The 19,554-nt window shown below is 41.3% G+C and overlaps 2 protein-coding genes across 4 annotated transcripts in view; one reads left to right on the forward strand and one right to left on the reverse strand.

Annotated features, from left to right (window-relative positions):
• WASHC4 (WASH complex subunit 4) overlaps window positions 1–11,589 on the reverse strand; it is a 43,152-nt gene extending 31,563 nt beyond the window's left edge. For all 3 annotated transcript variants that reach the window (XR_010831660.1, XM_048075025.2, XM_048074984.2), the window contains exons 1-7: window positions 11,448–11,589; window positions 7,642–7,781; window positions 6,661–6,714; window positions 6,448–6,513; window positions 6,240–6,285; window positions 3,604–3,671; window positions 472–554 (exon numbers count right to left, since the gene is read on the reverse strand). Coding sequence is in view for 2 of the 3 variants with exons in the window: in XM_048075025.2 (XP_047930982.1) it covers window positions 472–554; window positions 3,604–3,671; window positions 6,240–6,285; window positions 6,448–6,513; window positions 6,661–6,714; window positions 7,642–7,781; window positions 11,448–11,508 (518 nt within the window). In the remaining variant the exon portion in view is untranslated. The remainder of the gene's footprint in view (window positions 1–471; window positions 555–3,603; window positions 3,672–6,239; window positions 6,286–6,447; window positions 6,514–6,660; window positions 6,715–7,641; window positions 7,782–11,447) is intronic.
• A 6,195-nt stretch (window positions 11,590–17,784) lies between these two features.
• Window positions 17,785–19,554, forward strand: part of ALDH1L2 (aldehyde dehydrogenase 1 family member L2) — a 34,716-nt gene continuing 32,946 nt past the window's right edge. Inside the window, exon 1 of the mRNA XM_066997268.1 lies at window positions 17,785–17,943. Within this exon, the coding sequence (XP_066853369.1) occupies window positions 17,893–17,943 (51 nt within the window). The 5' untranslated portion in view covers window positions 17,785–17,892. The remainder of the gene's footprint in view (window positions 17,944–19,554) is intronic.

A 19,554-nucleotide genomic window follows, 5' to 3' on the forward strand; every position in this document is an offset into this window, starting at 1 on the left:
ACATGGCAAGTGACAATAATTTGTTTTTAAACTCAATGGATGATTTAATACTGATAAAGACCACACATTTAAACATCAGACTGTGAAAGTGATCAGATTTTTAAGCTTTGGAAGCTACTGGTATCTCCTGTACCACTCAACAGATGAAATCTCTCTCAAACAAAGCAAGGCTGGAAGAATAATAGGAGGATCTCCTGAACATCAAGACTAAGTGCCTCTGAAGTATCAGATCTATCAAAAATGGGGGAAAAAAAAAACCAACACACTAAAAAACACTTGCATCTCATCAAATAAAAGCTCCAACTTTTCCAAAAATAAAATACACTTTAAAAATAGCTTATGAAGCCTGAATTTATACAGCAAAGCACCAACTCTAGATAGTCATATTCCAAAACTGACCATGCCTTGAGTGTTTATATTATATTCATTTTTAACTACAAAACATGATACAGCATTTCAGGGAATAATTACTTGTTGCTGGTGTAAAGAACAGCCAACTGATGGACTACATTCACCACCACTTCATAACATCGAGTAACAAAGCAAGACAGCTCCTGAAATACAAGAAAATAAAATCCATTACAAGAAAATATAATGCATAACCCCTTCTCATGAACAGCATTTCTACTTCCAAAATACAGAACATAAACCACTGAACTTGCACCCAAGTTCCAGCTACATTCCTAATCCAAGTCAGTGAACAGATCTACAGCAGGATGGAAAACAGATCTGGGTTTAGGTCAAGAAGCTATTGTACAAAGCTCCTAGTACAACTTGATATTTCTTAAGTACCAATAAACACTTTATATAAACAGAAAAGCATAATAAAGAAAACAGAAATGATTTCACACTCGCATATGGTTTTGACGAGGTGGATACTGAAATACCATAGCTGATGCTCAAGGCCATATTTTAAAAAAGGATACAGGGTCTTTGGAGAAAGTACAGAAAAAAGTCACCCTCAGGAACTCAATGTGCTTTAAACATCGTGCTGTAAAAGTTTTTAAGAGTTCTATTTATTAGAGACAGTAAAAAGTGACTTAATAGCAGTGCCCAGGGACCTTCAGAGGGAATATTCAAATATCCCTGATAGCAATAGCTGAGCCTTTTCCCACTAGATTCAAGAGTCACACTCTGGAAGCCAGCTATAGACAAATTCAAATGAGGAATTAATACAGAAGCCTGTACCTACTATAAGAATGATTAGCCACAGAATACTGTCTTTAAAAAAGTCTTTGAGATGCATGCTCAAGTAAAGCAGAACTTGTGCTCAGTTACATAGCACAAAATGTGTAAGAAGAGGTCAACCTTGATCACGGAAAAAACTGACCTTAATTTCTATAATGGATTTTAACAAGGTGTTCCTTAAGCAATAGGGTAAATGAATCTGGGTTTCCCTTAACCACAACAGTGTTTATTTATTAATGCACCTTATAATCCTACCAGGCAGCAGTCTGCATGAGATGAGTGGCCAGTCAGCACACAGATGGCTCCATAGCAGACAGCCCACGCATGCTAACCAGCCAGCCTGCTGTTCTTGCCAGAAGACTGGCTAACAGCTGAATTCTGTCTTCCCCTTCATCAAAAATAGATCTTATTTGGGCTTCTGCCTTCTATTAGTCACCAGTTTGCACGAAACATGAAAGTGTCATTACTTCTTATATTTGTATTGCTCTATGCCATTGAGCTGAAACCAGCCAACAGGTTCCAGAAGAACAGGTTAATAGATAACTGAGATCATGTTTCCATTGCCTTTTTAAAATTTCTTTAAAACAGCTGCCTTCTTAACACTTCCAGGCAATGATCCAATTTAACAGCACATGTGTATTATCGGCTACCTAATATAGATAATTGTCATTTTTTCAGAGTTCTTCAAATGCACTGTCTTCTGCAAGAAGACAACCTACTAGTGTTTCATGGCATTAATTTGTTTTTTTTTTTTTTTTTTAAACGTTTCTACATAGCAAACCAATTGGCTACAGCATCTAGTTAATTAAGTTCTCCCTGTTCTCTGCATACCAAGAAATCTAACTCAAAAGAGCCAATAAATCAGTAGATACATGTTAGCTATGTGGAAACAACATTTCACCTCTCCTACAGTCTTCATTCATGTTTTTACACTGCTCTCAAAGTAATTCTTGTAACTTTGACCATAGCAGCATCCCCCCGTCAATTTGCTACTACTGAGTGGATTTAGAGGAACACAACTGTTGAAAAAGACTCAGAAAGGAAAAAGTTTTCCTCACAGCTTTACCCAAACTAATACAAACCCGTCAGCATAGTAACCCTTACTCTTGAGCAATGTCCTCTGTCTGCCTTCTTGCCGTGGTTCTCAACATCCAGCAAACTATAGTAGCACATATACAAAGTTGGTTCACAAGCAAGACTGCTATACTTATGTAGTGTTTCCACTATAAATGTGCTTAACAGGATATACCACCTAAATGTGCGTAAGTTTGTACTACAGGGTGGGTTTTATAATGCACATATGCTGAAGCTATCCAGACAACCAGTCATCCTGCTCTCAACTTTCATCTCAAAGAATCCTGGCAGTATTATTACACTAATATCCTGGAAAAAGAACAACACAGATGTACAGTAGTCCCTTTCCCGAAACACCACTATCTCTCAAACATCTGCTCAATAAGAAATAGAAAATCAAAAACATAATTGACAATGTTGATAGAAAAAAGCCTGAAAAAATAGAAAGAAAAAAAAAAAGATATGGTAACAACTAACTGCACTTAGGCATGGTAAAATGGGTTAAGACACAACATCCTACGGCACTCAACTATAAATGACCAGTAAATGAGTACTGCCATGCTAGTATACAGCAAGAAAAGGAATTTTAACATTTATTAAACAAGAACTTGTTTAAGCATTCTGAAAGTTTCCTTTATCTTCTCTACTTCAACATATATGCTTCATTACAAGCGATACTGCATAAAAATAGAAACATTTTTGTAACAAGACAGTCACTTAAGCTATAATGATGGAAAAAATCCACAGTAGACTGAAATCCAAAAGTGTGGGAAATCCTTAGAAGAAACATGTATTCTTTTTTCTTCCAAAATACTGAATATTCTTCCCTGAAAGCTTGAGAGGTGCAAGCCATTTTTTTCCAGATACATTTTAATTTTGCCCCTAATAGCTACACAACGTACAAACAATTAATTGAAGACCAGTTTTCAATTAAAATTAAAACTTGAGAAATCAAAGCTATAAGATTAGAGATCCTTAACATTACTATCAAATGAAACAACCTCAGTTTACGCTCTTACTGAAATCAGTTTAATGCTAATTTCTCTGTACAATGATTACACAAACCGTAATTTATTCTCTCATTAGACTACCTGAATTTTAGATGCATATAAACAAACATAAAAACTAAAAGCTAAAGTAAAGACCAACAGATGACCAACCCAACTTAAACAGCTGTCTTGTAAGTGAGCTGGTTGCAACGGATCTACAGGCAAAACATTAACGTATCAAATGACTGCAGTGCCTTTCAGCAAGCTGCAAGCAGGATACTGGAGGCTGCTAAATCCACGTTGCAAATAAAATTAAGATTATAATTGCTGTAAGAATCAAAGGATACTCTACCTGCAAGAAAGAAATAAATCTTCCCATCTGTATTTGGCAATCTCCTTCTACCATGCTGGAATCTGTGCCTTGAAAAACAAAGATTTGTCACTACTTTATTCACCAAATTCTGAAGCTTGCCCTCCAAACCATTTGTATGTCATACAAGCAGAGTACATAATTAAAAGCTTACTGACAGAACTTTAAAAGCTTTTAATCTAGTTTTCTCATTAAAAATTGGTTTAAGCTATACATAAAGCAGGAAAAAAAATCTCCAGCACATGAAAGAATATAAAATCTATAAAATGTAGTTCTTTAAAAGATATCTCATGTAACTTTGATATAAAGTTTCCATTTAAAAAGTCTGTAAAAAGCAAGGCATTTATATATTGCAAGGAATGCCTACTGGTATAGTTATTAACTGAACAAATATATTGCATCGTAAAACAAAGATGAAAAGCTGTGTAGAATAAAAGTTCCTAAAGAAATTTGTTTTCCTTTTCCTATACATCATGCAGTATAATAGAACTGGTTCTCGCCACAGCTCCAAAGCATTACTCGTATGACAAAGTAGAGCAACCGGGTACTACGAGATACGATAATTACATCACCAATGTCAAATTCTTCTGGAGTGCTGAAGCGATTGCAATACTAACAAGACTGTTGTCAGGTAATGTCATGACAGATTAATGCTCTAGACTTGAGATTTTTCTGTTGGGCCACTCTGAATGAAAACAGCTTATAATTGCAAGTTTACCCACAAAAGAAATGACACCATGTTAGAGAAAAGCAGTCTCCTGTTACAGAGATGACCTTTCAATCTGTAGAAGGAAACTCTTAAACTGCATTTAGTTTTAGTTTTCTGGTCTTTTGCTTCATAAAAGTGCTCTTTTAGAGCAATTACCAGAGTCTAAAGGAGCCTCCATAACTCTGTTAGAATTTTTGTCCCAGAGCTCCAATTAAACACTGTATCCTTCCCCTCTGCACCTTTGTTATGTAACCTTTACTCTACTGAGATTAGCAGATGACCCAAAAAGCAATCCAATGTCCTGAAACTCCTACACTAGCCATAGTCACTTAAAGGACAAGATGAAAAAAATGTTTCTATATACTGAAGGCAAAAGGTTGCACAGTGTTTCTCTGTTCAATTTATCCACCCTCGAGGCAGTGGTCTTGCTATCTGTTCTAAGTAAGCAAGCTACTTGTTATCAAAGCATATGCTATGAGGAGGGATCTGGGAGCAGAGAATACCATTTTTACATCCCAACCCACAGAAGGTTGGCCTCTCAATTTCTGCCGTTCAGAAGCATTCCTTATGGACCACGGAAGCAGGAACAAACTGCTGCTATAACATACTAATCTGCAACAGTCTGCCTTTATTCATGCTGGAGACATGAAAAGCTTTTGAGAGACCCCTACTATTATTTTGACAGCACAGCACTTCCTTTTCAGATATAAAAACCATGTCTGAGAAGAAGTGAGAATCTACTAACAAAAAAACACAACACAAGACCCAATCTTTTTTTTTTTTGACATTTCTCAACTGAACCACAACAGACATCTTACAGAGAACTTAGAAGTATGGGGGAATGTTTAGCATTCTTTTGTTGCAGTCAAGGCTCTTGATTTTTATTTTTTTTTTTAATTTAAAAAAAAGCCTTTCTAGAAGACTACTCTGAAAGGAGCATGCTTTCTTTCATCTCACATTTCTGAATCAGAAAACAAAGCTAGGTAACATGTCCCTAAATCATTAACACATTTGAGTCCTCAGGACCAAGATCTTTGCTTACTCCGAGACCAGCATCCTTTAATGTAGATGCTTAAGACTGACCCTTTGGGTGAGTTACCAGTGAAATTCAGTGACAAAAAGAAGGTTTTCAGGGTTTGTCAACTGAATTGAGTTTCAGCCACTTTTGTCCCTGTATCATGGTCTAAGCAGCAGTAATGAGTAATGTTGCTTTCACTTGAAGTGCGGAAGATGACATTAACACACTTGTAGTTTTTCCTAAGACAACTATGATCTTATGAGTAGAGTCGACTCGCAATAGGACTTGGTCCAAGTATTTATTATCAGTTTCATTGTTTTATTACAATCAAATTGCAAATTTATGGTTTTACTACAACCAATACAAAAAACAGTCCTAACACGAAATATGCTATTTTAGGATAAAATATTCTCATATGAAACACAGGTATTCAATGCCACACTTTGAGAAATAGCTGCTACAGATTGTAAGCTCATGTTTCTGTACAATATACATTAAATATAATCTCATTAAAAAAAGAAGCCAAAATGTTTATTGAAAAGAAAAAAAAAAGTCGCGATGAATTTCAGAAGTACTGCTTTTATACATCTCATGCATTCTCTCAGTATCTGTTTTTAAAAGCCATTTGTCTGAAAAACATCAACAGTCCGTGCTCCCTACTTCTCATGTAAGGCTGCAGCGAAACTTCCTATTAATATGACAATACGTAATACAGATAGCATTAAAACTTTATGTATAAAGCTCTGTTATCTCTATAATCACCAAGTCCATTTCTTAACATTCACCACTCAAAGACATCCGTAATAGAAAATTACACTTACTGTAGCATTTAATATAACCTGAAGCAATACAGTAAAACTACAAACTTTTACTGGAAAGGGAGCTACTTACCTCCTTCTCCATAAAACAAGAGGCCGTTATAAAATTTAGTTTCTGCCTAACAACAAAAACAGAAATTTGTTTTTTTAAATAGTATATATGTAATCATGCTACAAAAATTTAGACATTATAACTTGTTTCTTTATTGCAAAATAATAATCTATATATCAGCTTGCCAATCTGCAAACATTTCCATGCGCATTGCAACAGCTAAATTTACCTCATATTTTAACTTCTTGATTTCACAGCAAAGGGCAGCATACACGGTTATTACTTTGTTTAGAACCTAGATTCAAAAGGAAAATAAACAGATTACAAATAGAAAACTACAGCTGGTAAAAATCTTATAGAGTATTTTTCATGTTTTAAAAGGGCTTGGTTTTAGCTAGAATAACTTCTTATTTTCCCCCTGTTTTAAGCATAAATCACTTACCTTGTTTTCTGTCTTTATGAGCTCCAGTAGAGAGGACTGTTCGTAAGGCAAAAGCTGAAATTTATTTAAAAAAAAAGCAAACTTTAGAAAACACTTGTCCAACTAGGTAAGTGGTGTAATTTTTTTTTTACAGTTTAATCTCAAATAAGGTCAGTAATAAAAGGACAATAATGGCACATTACTGGCTACCTGTGCTGCAGGAAGCCTTCACTCTTCACATTTATGCAGAAAGGGAAATAACCAGATACACTATATGGCATTTATAGCAATTTACTCACAAAACTTGGAAAGCGACAACATGGTCATTATGGAGCATGAAAAAAGAAAAAAACACAAAAAACTTCGCATGCAGGCACTGATGTTTTGTACTGAAGTCAGCCATGAGATTGACTAGTTCATATACATCCAGTGCTGTAGGAGCCCACATCATGTGAACAGACAGAGGATTGTTTGAGACTACATCTTCTGCACAGACAAGTTCTATATGGTAACAAAAGCCAAAGTGCTTTTAAATGATATGCGCAAGTTCGGTGAAGAAAAAAATTCATGCTCCACAGAGGACAGAAAACTTATAACCAAGGAAAAAAGCACTTCTGGAAGACGGAAAATACTGTGCATTTTGATTTTCTAAATATATATATATTTATATTTAAGGCCATTAAATCAAAGCATAGCTATAAGCATACACACACAGTTCACTCTGCATTTATACATATATCAGGGAACTCTACTAGATGCCAGCCCTCCTCCAAAGAAAAAAAAAAAAACAACACTCACTGAGAAGTTTGCTGGAATTAGGCTTCCTAATATACGAAGAACTGACATTCATTTAACTTCCACTAATACCCAAAGGACAGGAAAGCAATAATACAAAAACACCTTTTCTTGTGATATGAGCCAAATAATTGTTTGCTGATTAAAATAGCATTAGATTTAAAGGAACATAACAGTTTCAATGCATATTAAAAAGTGTATGAAGACCTTTAATGCAATGGGATCAAGACTGAAGTCCCAAACATCTCCAACAGAGTCATCCAAAGCATCTTCAATCCTCTTCAGCTGAGATGCATATTCCTCAAGAAATTTTCCGTAATTCTTCAACTCCACTTCAGCATGGATTTCTGAGAATTCATAACATTTATACAGTTTTATAGAATATTCAGTGAACTGCAATACCCAAAAGCTTATAAAGGTTTTAATCTGTTGCTATTTAGCATTGTAACACTGCATTCCTCATTTTGCTGCACCATTATCTCCTTAATACTACTGCATCTTTTTACTACAAAGCCCTTGTTTTAAGAAACATACAACTCCGCGTCAGTTTCAAAGAAACCCAGATATTAAAGAGTATCAAACATTTAAGAGGCTTACAGAAAGTTATTTTTGAAAGTACGTATATTTTCAAGCTAAGATCTTGACAACCTAAATATTACGCCAAGATGCTGAGCAAAGAAGTGACTGTTCAAATCTCAGCATGGCAGGTGCTTTTACCCATCAGCTGAACCAGCATGTATGCAATTTTACTAGAACTTTGAGGCAATGGGTCTAATCATTTTGGCCTGAGAAGCAGTTGTATTGGTAGCAATCCTTCTTCTACTCTCCCCCTACTATTTCTCAGTAAGTCATTTGGGTATTAAGTTGATGGCTTCCAATCCATCCCACCACTTTCCGATTCACCACTTTCAAGCAGAACTTTTCCTCTGCTTAGCACCTGAACATTGAAAAGCACAGCTGTCCTGGTGCTGCTAGTTGCAAGTAGATTATCATGTTCAGAAGGAAGCATTCAGCTGGTCAAATACCAAGAGTAGTGGTGTTAATGAGTATAGTAAGTCCAAAGAAATTTGATCCACAAAAGTTTCATTCACTCTATCCCGATCGTCTTTCTTCCCACACTAAAGCACAAGCAAAGACAACTACCAAGTTAGTTGCATAATCTGAGCTACTGAATGATCACAGCTCAAGGCTTCTATCCTCAGCAAGGAACTACAATCCTTTCTCATGTGAAGACTGAAGTGTCTTCCCCCTGATTAGACTACACATATAATAGCTTACGATCTTCTGATATTCACTGAAAATAGGATTATCTAAAGTGAGTAAATCAATAAAAGAATGCAAGTCAGCTAAAAAAAAGGAACTTTGCCTAAACAGGAAGACAACTCTGCAGAGAGTACTCTTTTTCGCTTAAGTAGTGATTTAAGGGCCCTTTTCACATTTTAGCAAGTAGATTGCTCTAGAAAGTTTTTATACATCTGTAATAAAGATGTATAAAATACACTTTTTTGGGGTGTGTTTACTCATGTAAATTGCCAATAACTGAGATAAATGGTAGTTGGCTACTTCAGTGGAAGAATGCTGCTGAAACAAGGATCCTTTGGACATTTCTTGGAGGCAGAGAAAATCCCTGATGGGGACACTTCACCAGGCATAAAGGGGAAGAATGAATGAAGACAGATGAAGAGAGATGAGAAGTTCTATGCACAGGAAAGTTGAGACTGAGAAGAAAAAATCACTACAGTGAAGAGCTAACTTTCCTGAACTAATTCTGAGCTACTACTTTGAAACCAGCAGCAACGTGAACCGTAAAGGACTACAAAGCCTAACCAAGATGCATGGCAAACCAACCCATGGGGCTCCACCGTACCCGTGGACCTGCTGCTGTACAGGCGCCATCAAAATAAGGAAATTGAATTTCACATAAACAGATAAGAAGCAAGTGAACAAAAAGCTCTCCGTCAGCAGCGCGCACTCCAGACACTGATGCGTATCCCTCGTGTTGTATTGTCATATTGTTCTATTCCATCAATTCAGCCCATTTTCCAGGTTCCTACCAGTGCATCTTCCGGAAGCTCTGCTGCGGTAAAACAGTGAAACTGATGGATGCAGACCCCTGCAGGATGGAGTTTAACTAGCCATCATGACAGCTGCAGTACTTTACTCTGAGAAAATTTTGCAGAGCATGGCAATTTAAATTCTTATAGAAGCTTGCTGTGTTATTCCCCCAGTTCCACCTTCTCCCTTCACAAACAAAAGGCATAGCTAAGAGCAGAAAAATTGAAAGAGGTATTGGGGCTTTACAGGAAGAACTGACAAAAATTAAAAAAAAAAATCATGTAAGAGTAAGAAATGGGCATTGCTGTTCAAATCAATTCCCTAAAGCTAAACAGGCAGCACACCTCAAACAAAATCTCACAGCAGCATTCTGCTAGAGACTCACAAGCTGTCACCTTTCCAACAGCCAAATGATGCATTTAAACAATGCTATAGCTCAACTTAAAAGATATTAAGTATTGCCAAACAGATGGTCATCGATTTGCCACCTTGTACTGATCATAAACAAAAAATAATAAGAGACAGGTGTGAATAGTTTATCACGATCTTTCTAAAGTAGACATGAGAGTGAAAACTACTAGCTAGTCAGATATAGGTAGAGTTGAACTGATAAAACATGACATGGAAATGGCTTGGAGAAGGGGGAAACGTTTTAAGATGCAGAAATATTTCTGAAACAAACTAGACTGCATGGAGAAAGAAAAAGAAATCATAGATATCTTCCTTTTCTTCCAAGCAACAGACCTACTTCATAAGGCATTATCTGGTTACAATGAAGTTTGATTTAGCTTCTTGTCTGGTGATAAAATGAAAACCTTACAGCTGGAACAATGCAATGATCCACTCAGCAGCACAGATTCCCACAGCTTCATCTAACCTCCTTCCATTAAGTCAGCAATGTCAATATTCAGGCTATTTATTGCCCCAGCAGGATTTGCAAGTGCTGTGTCCATAAATACCTAGGACAAAGATGCAATAAACTGGACTTGCTCTATGTCCTGTTTCCTCAGTTGAGAAGACTGTAATTTCTAAAGATTAGTGATACAGATACAAGGACAAAATAGCAAAACAAGTAATTTTCAAGTCACTAGAGTTCTTTGGTGATTTGGCTTTGAGAGTTGCATTCTGTTCCCAACAGCAGCTTTGCCGCTGTTCCCGGGCAAGATGGTGGTAACAGAGTGCATTATGGCATGTGAGGTTCTCCTGGCTGCACTCAACATTGATAAAGACCAAAAGAGATCTGACAACTTGTGTAAAAGCCCCACTTGGCATTCCACAGCTTGAGAGGTGGTAAGGACCTCAGCTCAGGGCAGCTTCAGTTTCCACTGAGGGCCAGGTGAAACGCATGCGGTACAAGCGGCCACATCCCTGGGGATAGCGCTGTATGTCAAACAGCTGGTCCACGAGTGACATATTTTCACAGCAACACCTGGCATCGTTAACGCGGCACAGCTCGATTTACAGAGCCTATTCCAGCGTGACAACCACATACGTCCCCTGTTTAAAAAGTAGGTCACCTCCATAGGCAGAGAGAAACGTGGATTCTGACGGACGCTGCCAAAGCGCTAAGCATCACGAGGGCTCGCATACTGATTTTCTAAAGGTGAAACAGCAAGCGACTGCCCAAAAAGCCTGTATCAGCAGAAGCTAACTTATCCCGAGCTGCCTTCTCCGGCTAAATGGGGGTCGGGGGGGGGGGGGGGGGGGGGGGGGGGGGGGGGGGGGAGAAACGCTTCAAAAAATAATGATGAGCGAGGAGCTGCGATGGGGAAGGACCGAGGCAGCACCTGCCCACGGTGGGGGGACACGAAGGGACAGGGGGCGGCTGGGGCAGGGGCGGTAACGGCCGCCGGGTTCCCCTCAGCCCTCGCGGGGGGAGCCCTCAGCCCGCCGCCCGCCGCCCCCTCCCCACGCGGCCGTTAACGCCTCAGCGCCGCCCGCCCCCGCCGCGCGCTCACTCTGCGAGCCGTCGTCGCGGCGGCCGAACTCCCAGTCCGGGGACAGCGTCTCCAGCGCCATCGCCGCCGCCCCCCGCCGCCTGAGTCAGGCGCACGGGACTTCCGGCCCCGCTGCTGCTGGGAAATGGAGGCGGAGAACCGGGGGGGGACTCTGGCCCCGCCGCTGCCGCCCGCCCCCATCTTGCCTCGGCGGGCCCGCGGCCATCCCGTTGCCTCAGCGGGCGTGGAAGTGGCTTCAGAGTCAGCGGCTGCTGAGGGCAGGGAAAAGACAGGCTCCGGCCAGAGCTGGAGCAAACCCTTTCGCTACAATCATTGTATTGCCTCATTTTTCCTCCCCCCCCCTTTTTTTTTGTACAAAATATTTTTTTCTTTCAGCTGTGGAAAACCGCCCGTAAACATGGGCTGTCAGGCTTAAAAAGTAGTCACCAGGCAGTTTTTGTTACCCTGTCTCAGAAAAATGGGTCCTTCAATTCCGCAGGATTGTTTGAGTACAAGACTGAAACTCGTAGAGCTGGTACTCAGTAGGGCCCTCCCTTCCCCACATCTGAGCTGAAAGCGTAAAGAGCAAAACGCTGTGGGGTTGGTTATTGCAAGGGTGTGAGACCATCGCAACTGCAGACCAGGTAACCCAGCTAGCTGGGTTACGCAGGGGCCACGCTAAATACACGAGGATAACCGTAGCATAATCGGATGCAAGCCTTATTTTGAATATGGGGAAAGGAAATTAATTTAGAATACATATATCCTTTACCCTTTTTTAAAAAACGCATTATGTCAATAAATTCCATTCTAAAATAAAGGAGCAGGAGGCTGCATAACTCGTAAAATCACAATTAGACTCAAACAAGTACACCAGTGAAATTTTACTCTGGCATTCACGATGCAGTTATTTCAAAGGCTAATTGCTTTTCCTGTGAAACGCTAGGTGGCAGTGTTTGTTGCTGACGCTGAAATTTAGGTCAATTCTAGATGCTGCTAGAATTTCTATTTCTTCTGGAAATCTTACTTGGACTTTGTCCTGAAGCCTGTTGTTTCAGTGACAGCAAGTCTAGCTCAGCTCTGGCCGATAAATCTACCGTGCTGACTTATCAGTGAATGTCCATATGCTGGTTGCACATGTGAAATTATTGACACATTTCATGAGCACCTTTTCTGAAATTCAGGTGACACAGCTTTCATGTGTACCAGGATGTTTTTATTTGGTACAAGCTTATAAGAAGATTACTTCAATATCTGTTACTGTCTTCAGAAAATACAGTAGTCAGAAAAATCTTTAGACTTTGTTTAACACAGTCATTTTTTGGTAATTTAAATATTACTGAAGAGGCACACTTGATAAAGCAATCATTTCTTTTGACCAGACCAAAATGACCATGAAAGTAAGATTTCATATTGAATTTTCACATGAACTGAGTCTTACATAAATATGTAGCAGTCAAAATTATTTGTTACACCTGAGTACTAGAAAGGGTAGTTGAGAGAATAAAGTCCAAAATACAGTATAATTAACTTGGTACGATGACTCTTTTATTTATGAAGTGGCTAGTTATCTATGACTTCGTAAATCAACATGAGCTCGCCTGTGTGAGGTATTAACCTTTTATTTTCCTTTGAAGTTATCCCAGTCAGAAACATCATTAAACATTAGACAATACAGTTACTTGGTATTTTTAACAGAATTTTTATGATAGTTGAAAGCTCGGTGAAAACTTTAGCACTGCACCGAGCAGGAACCATTTTATTTTTTAAAAATGATGAAAGCATTCAGAGCAAAAATTGTTTTTAGTGTATACAGGCAAAGTTCCACCAAGCTTGATAGACTTGTAGTTACTTATAGGAGAAAGCATTTGGCTTGCTGAATCTGCAGGAAACCAGCTCTGCTATACATTCCTTGTCTGTGGAACATTCAGTGCTGAGCTCTCTGAATATTTTAAATAAAATAAAGTCCTTCCTCAATTTTTATGGCAGGATTCCCAGAAAAGTTTTACTATCTGAGACTTGCTCTTTGCAACTCTGAACCAAAAAGATAATATCAATTTTTACAAAAGTCGTTTCTTGTCTGTTGTGTGGAATTTGAGAAAATTCTACTTATGCATCTGAGTAAGGCACCTGATCATGATAATTCTTTCTACTGCTTAAATTGGTAAAGTAATTCCCTTTCCTCATCAAATATATACCCCCTTTTGGTTACTCTGGAAAAATGAAATGCCAAACATGCAGTTTTAGATGGTTGTATAGCTGGCAGAAAATCTGTATGAATAGGCTGTGAAAACTTTGCTATCATGTGTGTTTCTAACCTGAAGTGGATATAAGGCCCAAATGGGGGAAAAACAAACAAATTAAACCCCACAGTTTTATATATAAACATTGCAGAGCAAAACAAGAAATAATAGTTTCCCGTGAAATCTTGCATTAGCACATGGCAAAACAAGAAAAGTTGCTCTTGTACAAAATTTGAGTTGAAACTTGTCATGCAATTAACATAGTTAGGGAATAACCAGTACAAAGCCTTACTTTATATTTTTTAATTACTCAGTCTTTAAAACTGGATGAACTCTAAAGTACGCCTGCGGAATTAAGGTCTGAACTATGACCAAATCTGTCTTCGTCATGAAAAGACCCGTCAAGGCTGATTTCCAACGACAAAAAGCCTATACAGATCTAGTTCAGTCATTTGCTAAATCCCAGGGTATGATTTTCAAAAGAAAACAAATCCTGGAAGATCGAGCAGCTTCCCAAGTACTTCAGTATGTGCACGTACTCGGCGTCCTGTGGAACACAGCCTTCCTCAGCAGTCGTGCCAACTCTTGATGATATCTTTAAAGACACTGAGAAACTTTTGCTTTACAGAAACCAGCGAGGATTTATAAAGTTCAGCTGGGTTAGGTCTCACGTTTGTTCTGTACATTTCTGCACATACAAACACATTCTGCTTTATAAGCATGCTGTTGAACAAGCATGTTTAACTTCTGAATGGTATTTGTGTTTCACATCAGTATACATAGCACCCTATATCTGTGCAACTTGTGGACATAACATCACCGGGAAAGTAGGGAACAGAAGCTGAATGGGTTAGGGAGAAGGCAGTGCTGGAAAGCTTACTATGGATAATTGCAATTTCCTTCAAGTTAACCTCTGGATTTAAGAAGCAGAGACCAGAACTGGGAGAGAGAAATCCAGAGAGAAAACTTAATGTATAAAATGTGCACCAAATCAATTGCAAAAGTCTACGCCAATAATCACCAGAGCTAGGATTTCTCCCCAGATGAACAAGAAAAGTTGATAATTTGCAAGGTACTATGGCTCATTCTCAGACGGATCAACGCTGTCATCCTCTGCATGACGAAGAAATCTCCAGTTTGAATTGACTGCAAATGTTTATGCTGATCCCTGAAATTCTACATACTCAATTTAAGTGTGTTTTTTAAGCCCTTGCATATGATGAGTGCATCACTGATCACTAGAAAAAAGCTGATGGCATGCAAATGCTATGCTGGCATGTGATTTAGCATGTCCTTATCCCTGTTCATTCCCTCTTCATTACTACGAAATCTAAAGTAAAGCTTGCACCTTAATCCCCTCCTCTTCTTTATACTGAGATTCTGCTGACAAGGGACACCTTATCCACTGATTTTTCCCTTGTGTCACCCAACATTTTAATAGTTTGTGAAGTAAAGCCATCTAGACACGATAAATGGAGATGTATTCGTTTCTCAGTGGGTTTGGAGTTGTGTTTTGGAGACCAAGGTATGCCAACTAATTAAAACCCTGGTGTTCAACACGTGAAGTGTTGTACGTACTGTGTTGTGGGTGTAGAAGGAATAGAGCCATGAGTCATTACAAATTGCTTATCTAGGAACAGCGGGTATTTTGCCGTAAGCCTGCATGTCAACTGCTAAATGCCAAGTATGTGGTATTGTAGTTGGAGAGGATTTTGGATCACAAACCAGGATCTGGAGTCTCATGCACTTTGGCAATGTTTGAATCCCGCTCCACACTTTGTAGTACAGGAGCATTTTTGATGCCAGCCAACAGCAGAAGTTGTTTGCGCTCTGTTGCATGGAATTTGTGCAACTGGATCGTTGTATGAAGGCTGCCCTACGCTGCTTCCTCCTACTGTCTGAGGTAGTGAAGCAGTTCCTTTAGTAAGGGACCAGGTGTCTGTACCTTTTATTTGTGCACATCATGGTTTCAGTCAGCGGCCAAAAGGACTGTCATGTGCATGCATGTGTATAGTCCCTGGAGAGATACAACACGACCTATCAAACTGTGCAATTTTTCTTTAAAAAAAAAAAAAAACACTAATTAAAAAAGAACCAGATTAACAATAAGCATTTCAGATGAATGCTGCCTGTAGTAGTTAAATGATGCATTAGTCCAACGAGATTGAGGGTTTGGGCCATTTTCTTTTATTTTCTGTTTTATATAGTTATGGATTTTTATGCAATTTTCAAATGGTTTGTTTGAAAGAAACACTTTTAGTGGTGAAGTTTGGTAGATTTTATGTGAGATAATTAGAAGATATGAGGCCACATCCTGTAGAAGTAGTCAGTAACAATAGAATACATTGGGCTTTAAAAATAAGTCAGGAAGCAAAATTTTGAAGCTTTCTTATTGAAAATCTGGAATTACTGCACTCCCTTCTTCTTAAACTCATACTACCATGGATACTAGGAAAGGAACTACTTGTATAAACATGTTCTTCTTCCTCGTTAATGTGACTTTTTGATAAATTCTACAAGTTTAGCCAATTCAGCTTTCAATGTCTCAGAGCAGAGGAACTTACTGATGCCCTCAGGAGACTGTTCCATAGCCTAGCAGGTCGCCACATACCCCAAATGAAGGCATCATGAGAAGAAACTTCAATCAACTGGACAAAGTTGTACCCTGAGTTTTAAGCCTAGGAGGAGAGGAAATTATAGGAACTGACTAGTGGTTCTCTGTGTTGAATCTTCATTGCAAAAACAAAGTCCAGTGGTTTTTTTTAATTACAATTTCTGCAGGTTCCTCTCCATGTCGCCTATTCTTACGGGACTGCCTTGAGTAAGGGTCAGGATATATTTTGTCTACATAGAAGTTAATAGAGGAATGAGATATATGATGAGGGTTGTAAAGCAAAACCTCGTGTCGCTGTACTCCATGGGGAAAGTGTGCTGTGCAAGCCCTTCTTGCCTCTCCCTGCGGGACCGGTGCAATGCGGTGCCTCTGCTTCCCACATCCCCGAGCACAGAGAAGCAGCGGCAGCTCTGTGGCCACGCTCTTCTTTCAGGTCTGGCCGGGCAATTGCAGCGCCCTGAAGAAGAGGATGGGAGCCTTGTCATTAAACCCTGGACATTGCTATCACAGATCTTCTGCAGAAGAGCAGTAAGAAATGGCTGTTTGCAAGTGCTGGGAAAGACCGTTTCTACTGGTTTCTACTGTAACACGATCTCTGCAGGTTATGGATTTGGCGTAAGCTTTGTTTTGACTTCTCTGATGTGGTTCACAAGCCAGCCATATGATGACCAACTTCTTCATTTTTTTCCTCCTTGTTTTCTTGACAGAAACAGGGTGTGTTTCAGCCTTGCACCCACCTCTATTTACAAATATTAAATATTTCTGAGGTTTAAACCTGACCCAGTTAGCAGTCGTGCTTATACTACTGCCACGGTTTCTGCTGTTTTGCTCTTTGTGGTCCTTCTGGGGTCATTTTCATTTGCCTTAGGATATTTTTTGGCACTTTGAATGCGTATTTTCCCGATCTTCTCCATACCTGCAACAACAAGATTTTGTCACGACTTTAGAAAGGTGTGAATGTCGAAAACTTTATGTTAACAGCTGACCTCAAAGGAGGTCAGGGAGGATTTTTTTAATTATTAAATAAATGAGCCGCTTTGTATATCCAGTGATGCTGGCAACAACGCGGGTCTCCAGAATGCTGCCGATGCCCAGCACTGGCATTTTTGGAGTGGCAGCCGATAACCTGCCTGGACCTTCCCCTCTCACCGCTGGTCCCAAGGCCGCTGTGGCCCGGGGGTGGCTGACAGCCTCCAAAACCTCCTCCAGGCCTCGGGGGGCCCGGGCTCCCCTCACCACACGCCTCAATCCTCGGGGGGGGCTGCCCCTCAGGGGGTGCGTGGGGATACCGGGGGGCAGTGAGGGTACCGGGGGGAGCGTGGGGGTACCGGGGGGGAGTACCGGGGCCTTGCCGACCCCGCTGCAGGTGCGGGGCCTCCCCCGTGCACCCACCGAGCCCGGGCCCCGGGCGGGGGCGCGGCGCCGAGGCCGAGGCCGCCCGGGCTGGCGCGGAGCCAGCGGCATCGGCGCGGGTTGCATCAGACGAGGCGCTGCCGCCGCCGGTGCCGCCGGTGCCGGTGCCGGGGCTCGTCGTTGGGCTCGGCGGGGCCGGGGGTGGGGGGCGGGAGGGCGGAGGGGGGAGGCAGCCCCCCGGCGGAGCATCCGCAAGATGCTGCGGGCGGCCCCGCGGCTGCTGAGGACGATCTGCACCACGGGCGCGGTGAGCAGCCTTGGGGGGGGGGGGGGGGGGGGGACGCGGGGAGCGGGGAGCTGACGGGCTCGGGGGACGAGGGGCAGGGAGGGTCCGGGGGCGGCCGGGGGGCTCGGTGGGGGTGCGGGGCCGAGGGACCCCCCGAGCCCTGCCCGGGGCTGCAGGCCCCCTGCCCTTGGCTGCTGCCTCCGCCGGGCCCGGGGCTGCCGGCGGGGGCCTTGCCCTGCTCACGGCCTAAATTCCCCCGCGGCCCCCGGGGCGGCTTTGCCGGGTGCCGGGTTTGCCCCCGGCCCCGCTTCCCGTCCCGCTAAAGGCACGGAGAGCGCAGCGCCCGCAAGCGCCCGCTCCGGGCTGTCCGGATGCCTGCCCCGGCCAGCTGAGGCTGGGAGAGGATCTCTGCTCCCCCGAGGACCGCTCTTTGTCTGGCACAAGGACAGCAGTCCTCCGAAGGGCTCTGCATGGGAAGGCAGGCTGGGAACGGGGGGGTTTGACGCGGGGCTTTGGGGACCGCGGTCAGCAGTGCCCGCAAGGCGAATGAATGACCGACGGAGAGCGCGGTGCCCGGGGCTGTGCGGATGGGAGGGAGGGAGGGAGGCAGGCTCTGCGGGAGGCTTCAGCCTGGGGCACTGGGAGTTAGCACACGCAGGGGAATCCTCAGCAGAAAGCAAGCTTTCGAAGCAAGCAGGGTTTAAAATTCAGCCTTGAGAAGATGTAGCAATATTAAAATCTTCGCTAAATTCTTATAGAGAAGAAATAAAATGTTGTCGTCTTTTTGACAGCAGTTACCAAACAGTAGCCTTCAAGACATTTGGTTAGAAACTGATAACCCACTGACTGTTAGACATGCATATATACCCATGTACAAAAGAGGCGGTAACAGAAAATAGGTTTTAGCTATGAAATAAATACTCTTCTCTGCAAATGTCTTACAGCATTAGACTCTTATGAAGGAAGAAAATGCAACTCTTGGACTTGTCTTCCAATTTTAGGCAGTAGAACTTGAAAAGATAGTTACCAGCATTTGTCAGGCTGCTTCTCTATATGGTGCTTAATTCTACTGATTATTTTGGATTAGGTGTTTTGAAGGAGAAAAAGAACCAGAATGGAAGCTAACAAAATGCTGCATTTATTTTAATGAGCTATTGTAGAATCAGTTCCAGCTCTGTATCAACAGATGGCACAGCCAGAATTTTAAAATTGGGCAATTAAACTTAAAGCTATGTGTTCATATTAGGGCAATGAAAAAAAGCTATGCTTTCATATCAGAGCAACCTGATCTAGTGGGGGGTGTCCCTCCCTGTGGCAGGGGGGTTGGAACTAGATGATCTATGAGGTCCCTTCCAACCCAAGCCATGAAATAAAAGTGGACTTTCAGACAATCTGAGCATTCAAGACAAGACTGCTTTACAAGTAGCCTAAAGGTTTTGTGACCTTTACCTTTATCTTATTTCCTCCATCCGAACAGGAAGCACTTGAGTCAGGAAAAGAGATTTTATTTCGAACTAGTCCCAGTGCATGTCAATCTGTGTTACAATGTAAGCAAAACAGAAGGTTAAAGAAGAAGTAAAAGTTCAGACAAGGAAACCAACAGAATTACAGTAAAGTGAGCATCAACTTATC

The sequence above is a fragment of the Anser cygnoides genome, chromosome 1, assembly GCF_040182565.1.
Source record: "Anser cygnoides isolate HZ-2024a breed goose chromosome 1, Taihu_goose_T2T_genome, whole genome shotgun sequence".
NCBI lineage: Eukaryota > Metazoa > Chordata > Aves > Anseriformes > Anatidae > Anser > Anser cygnoides.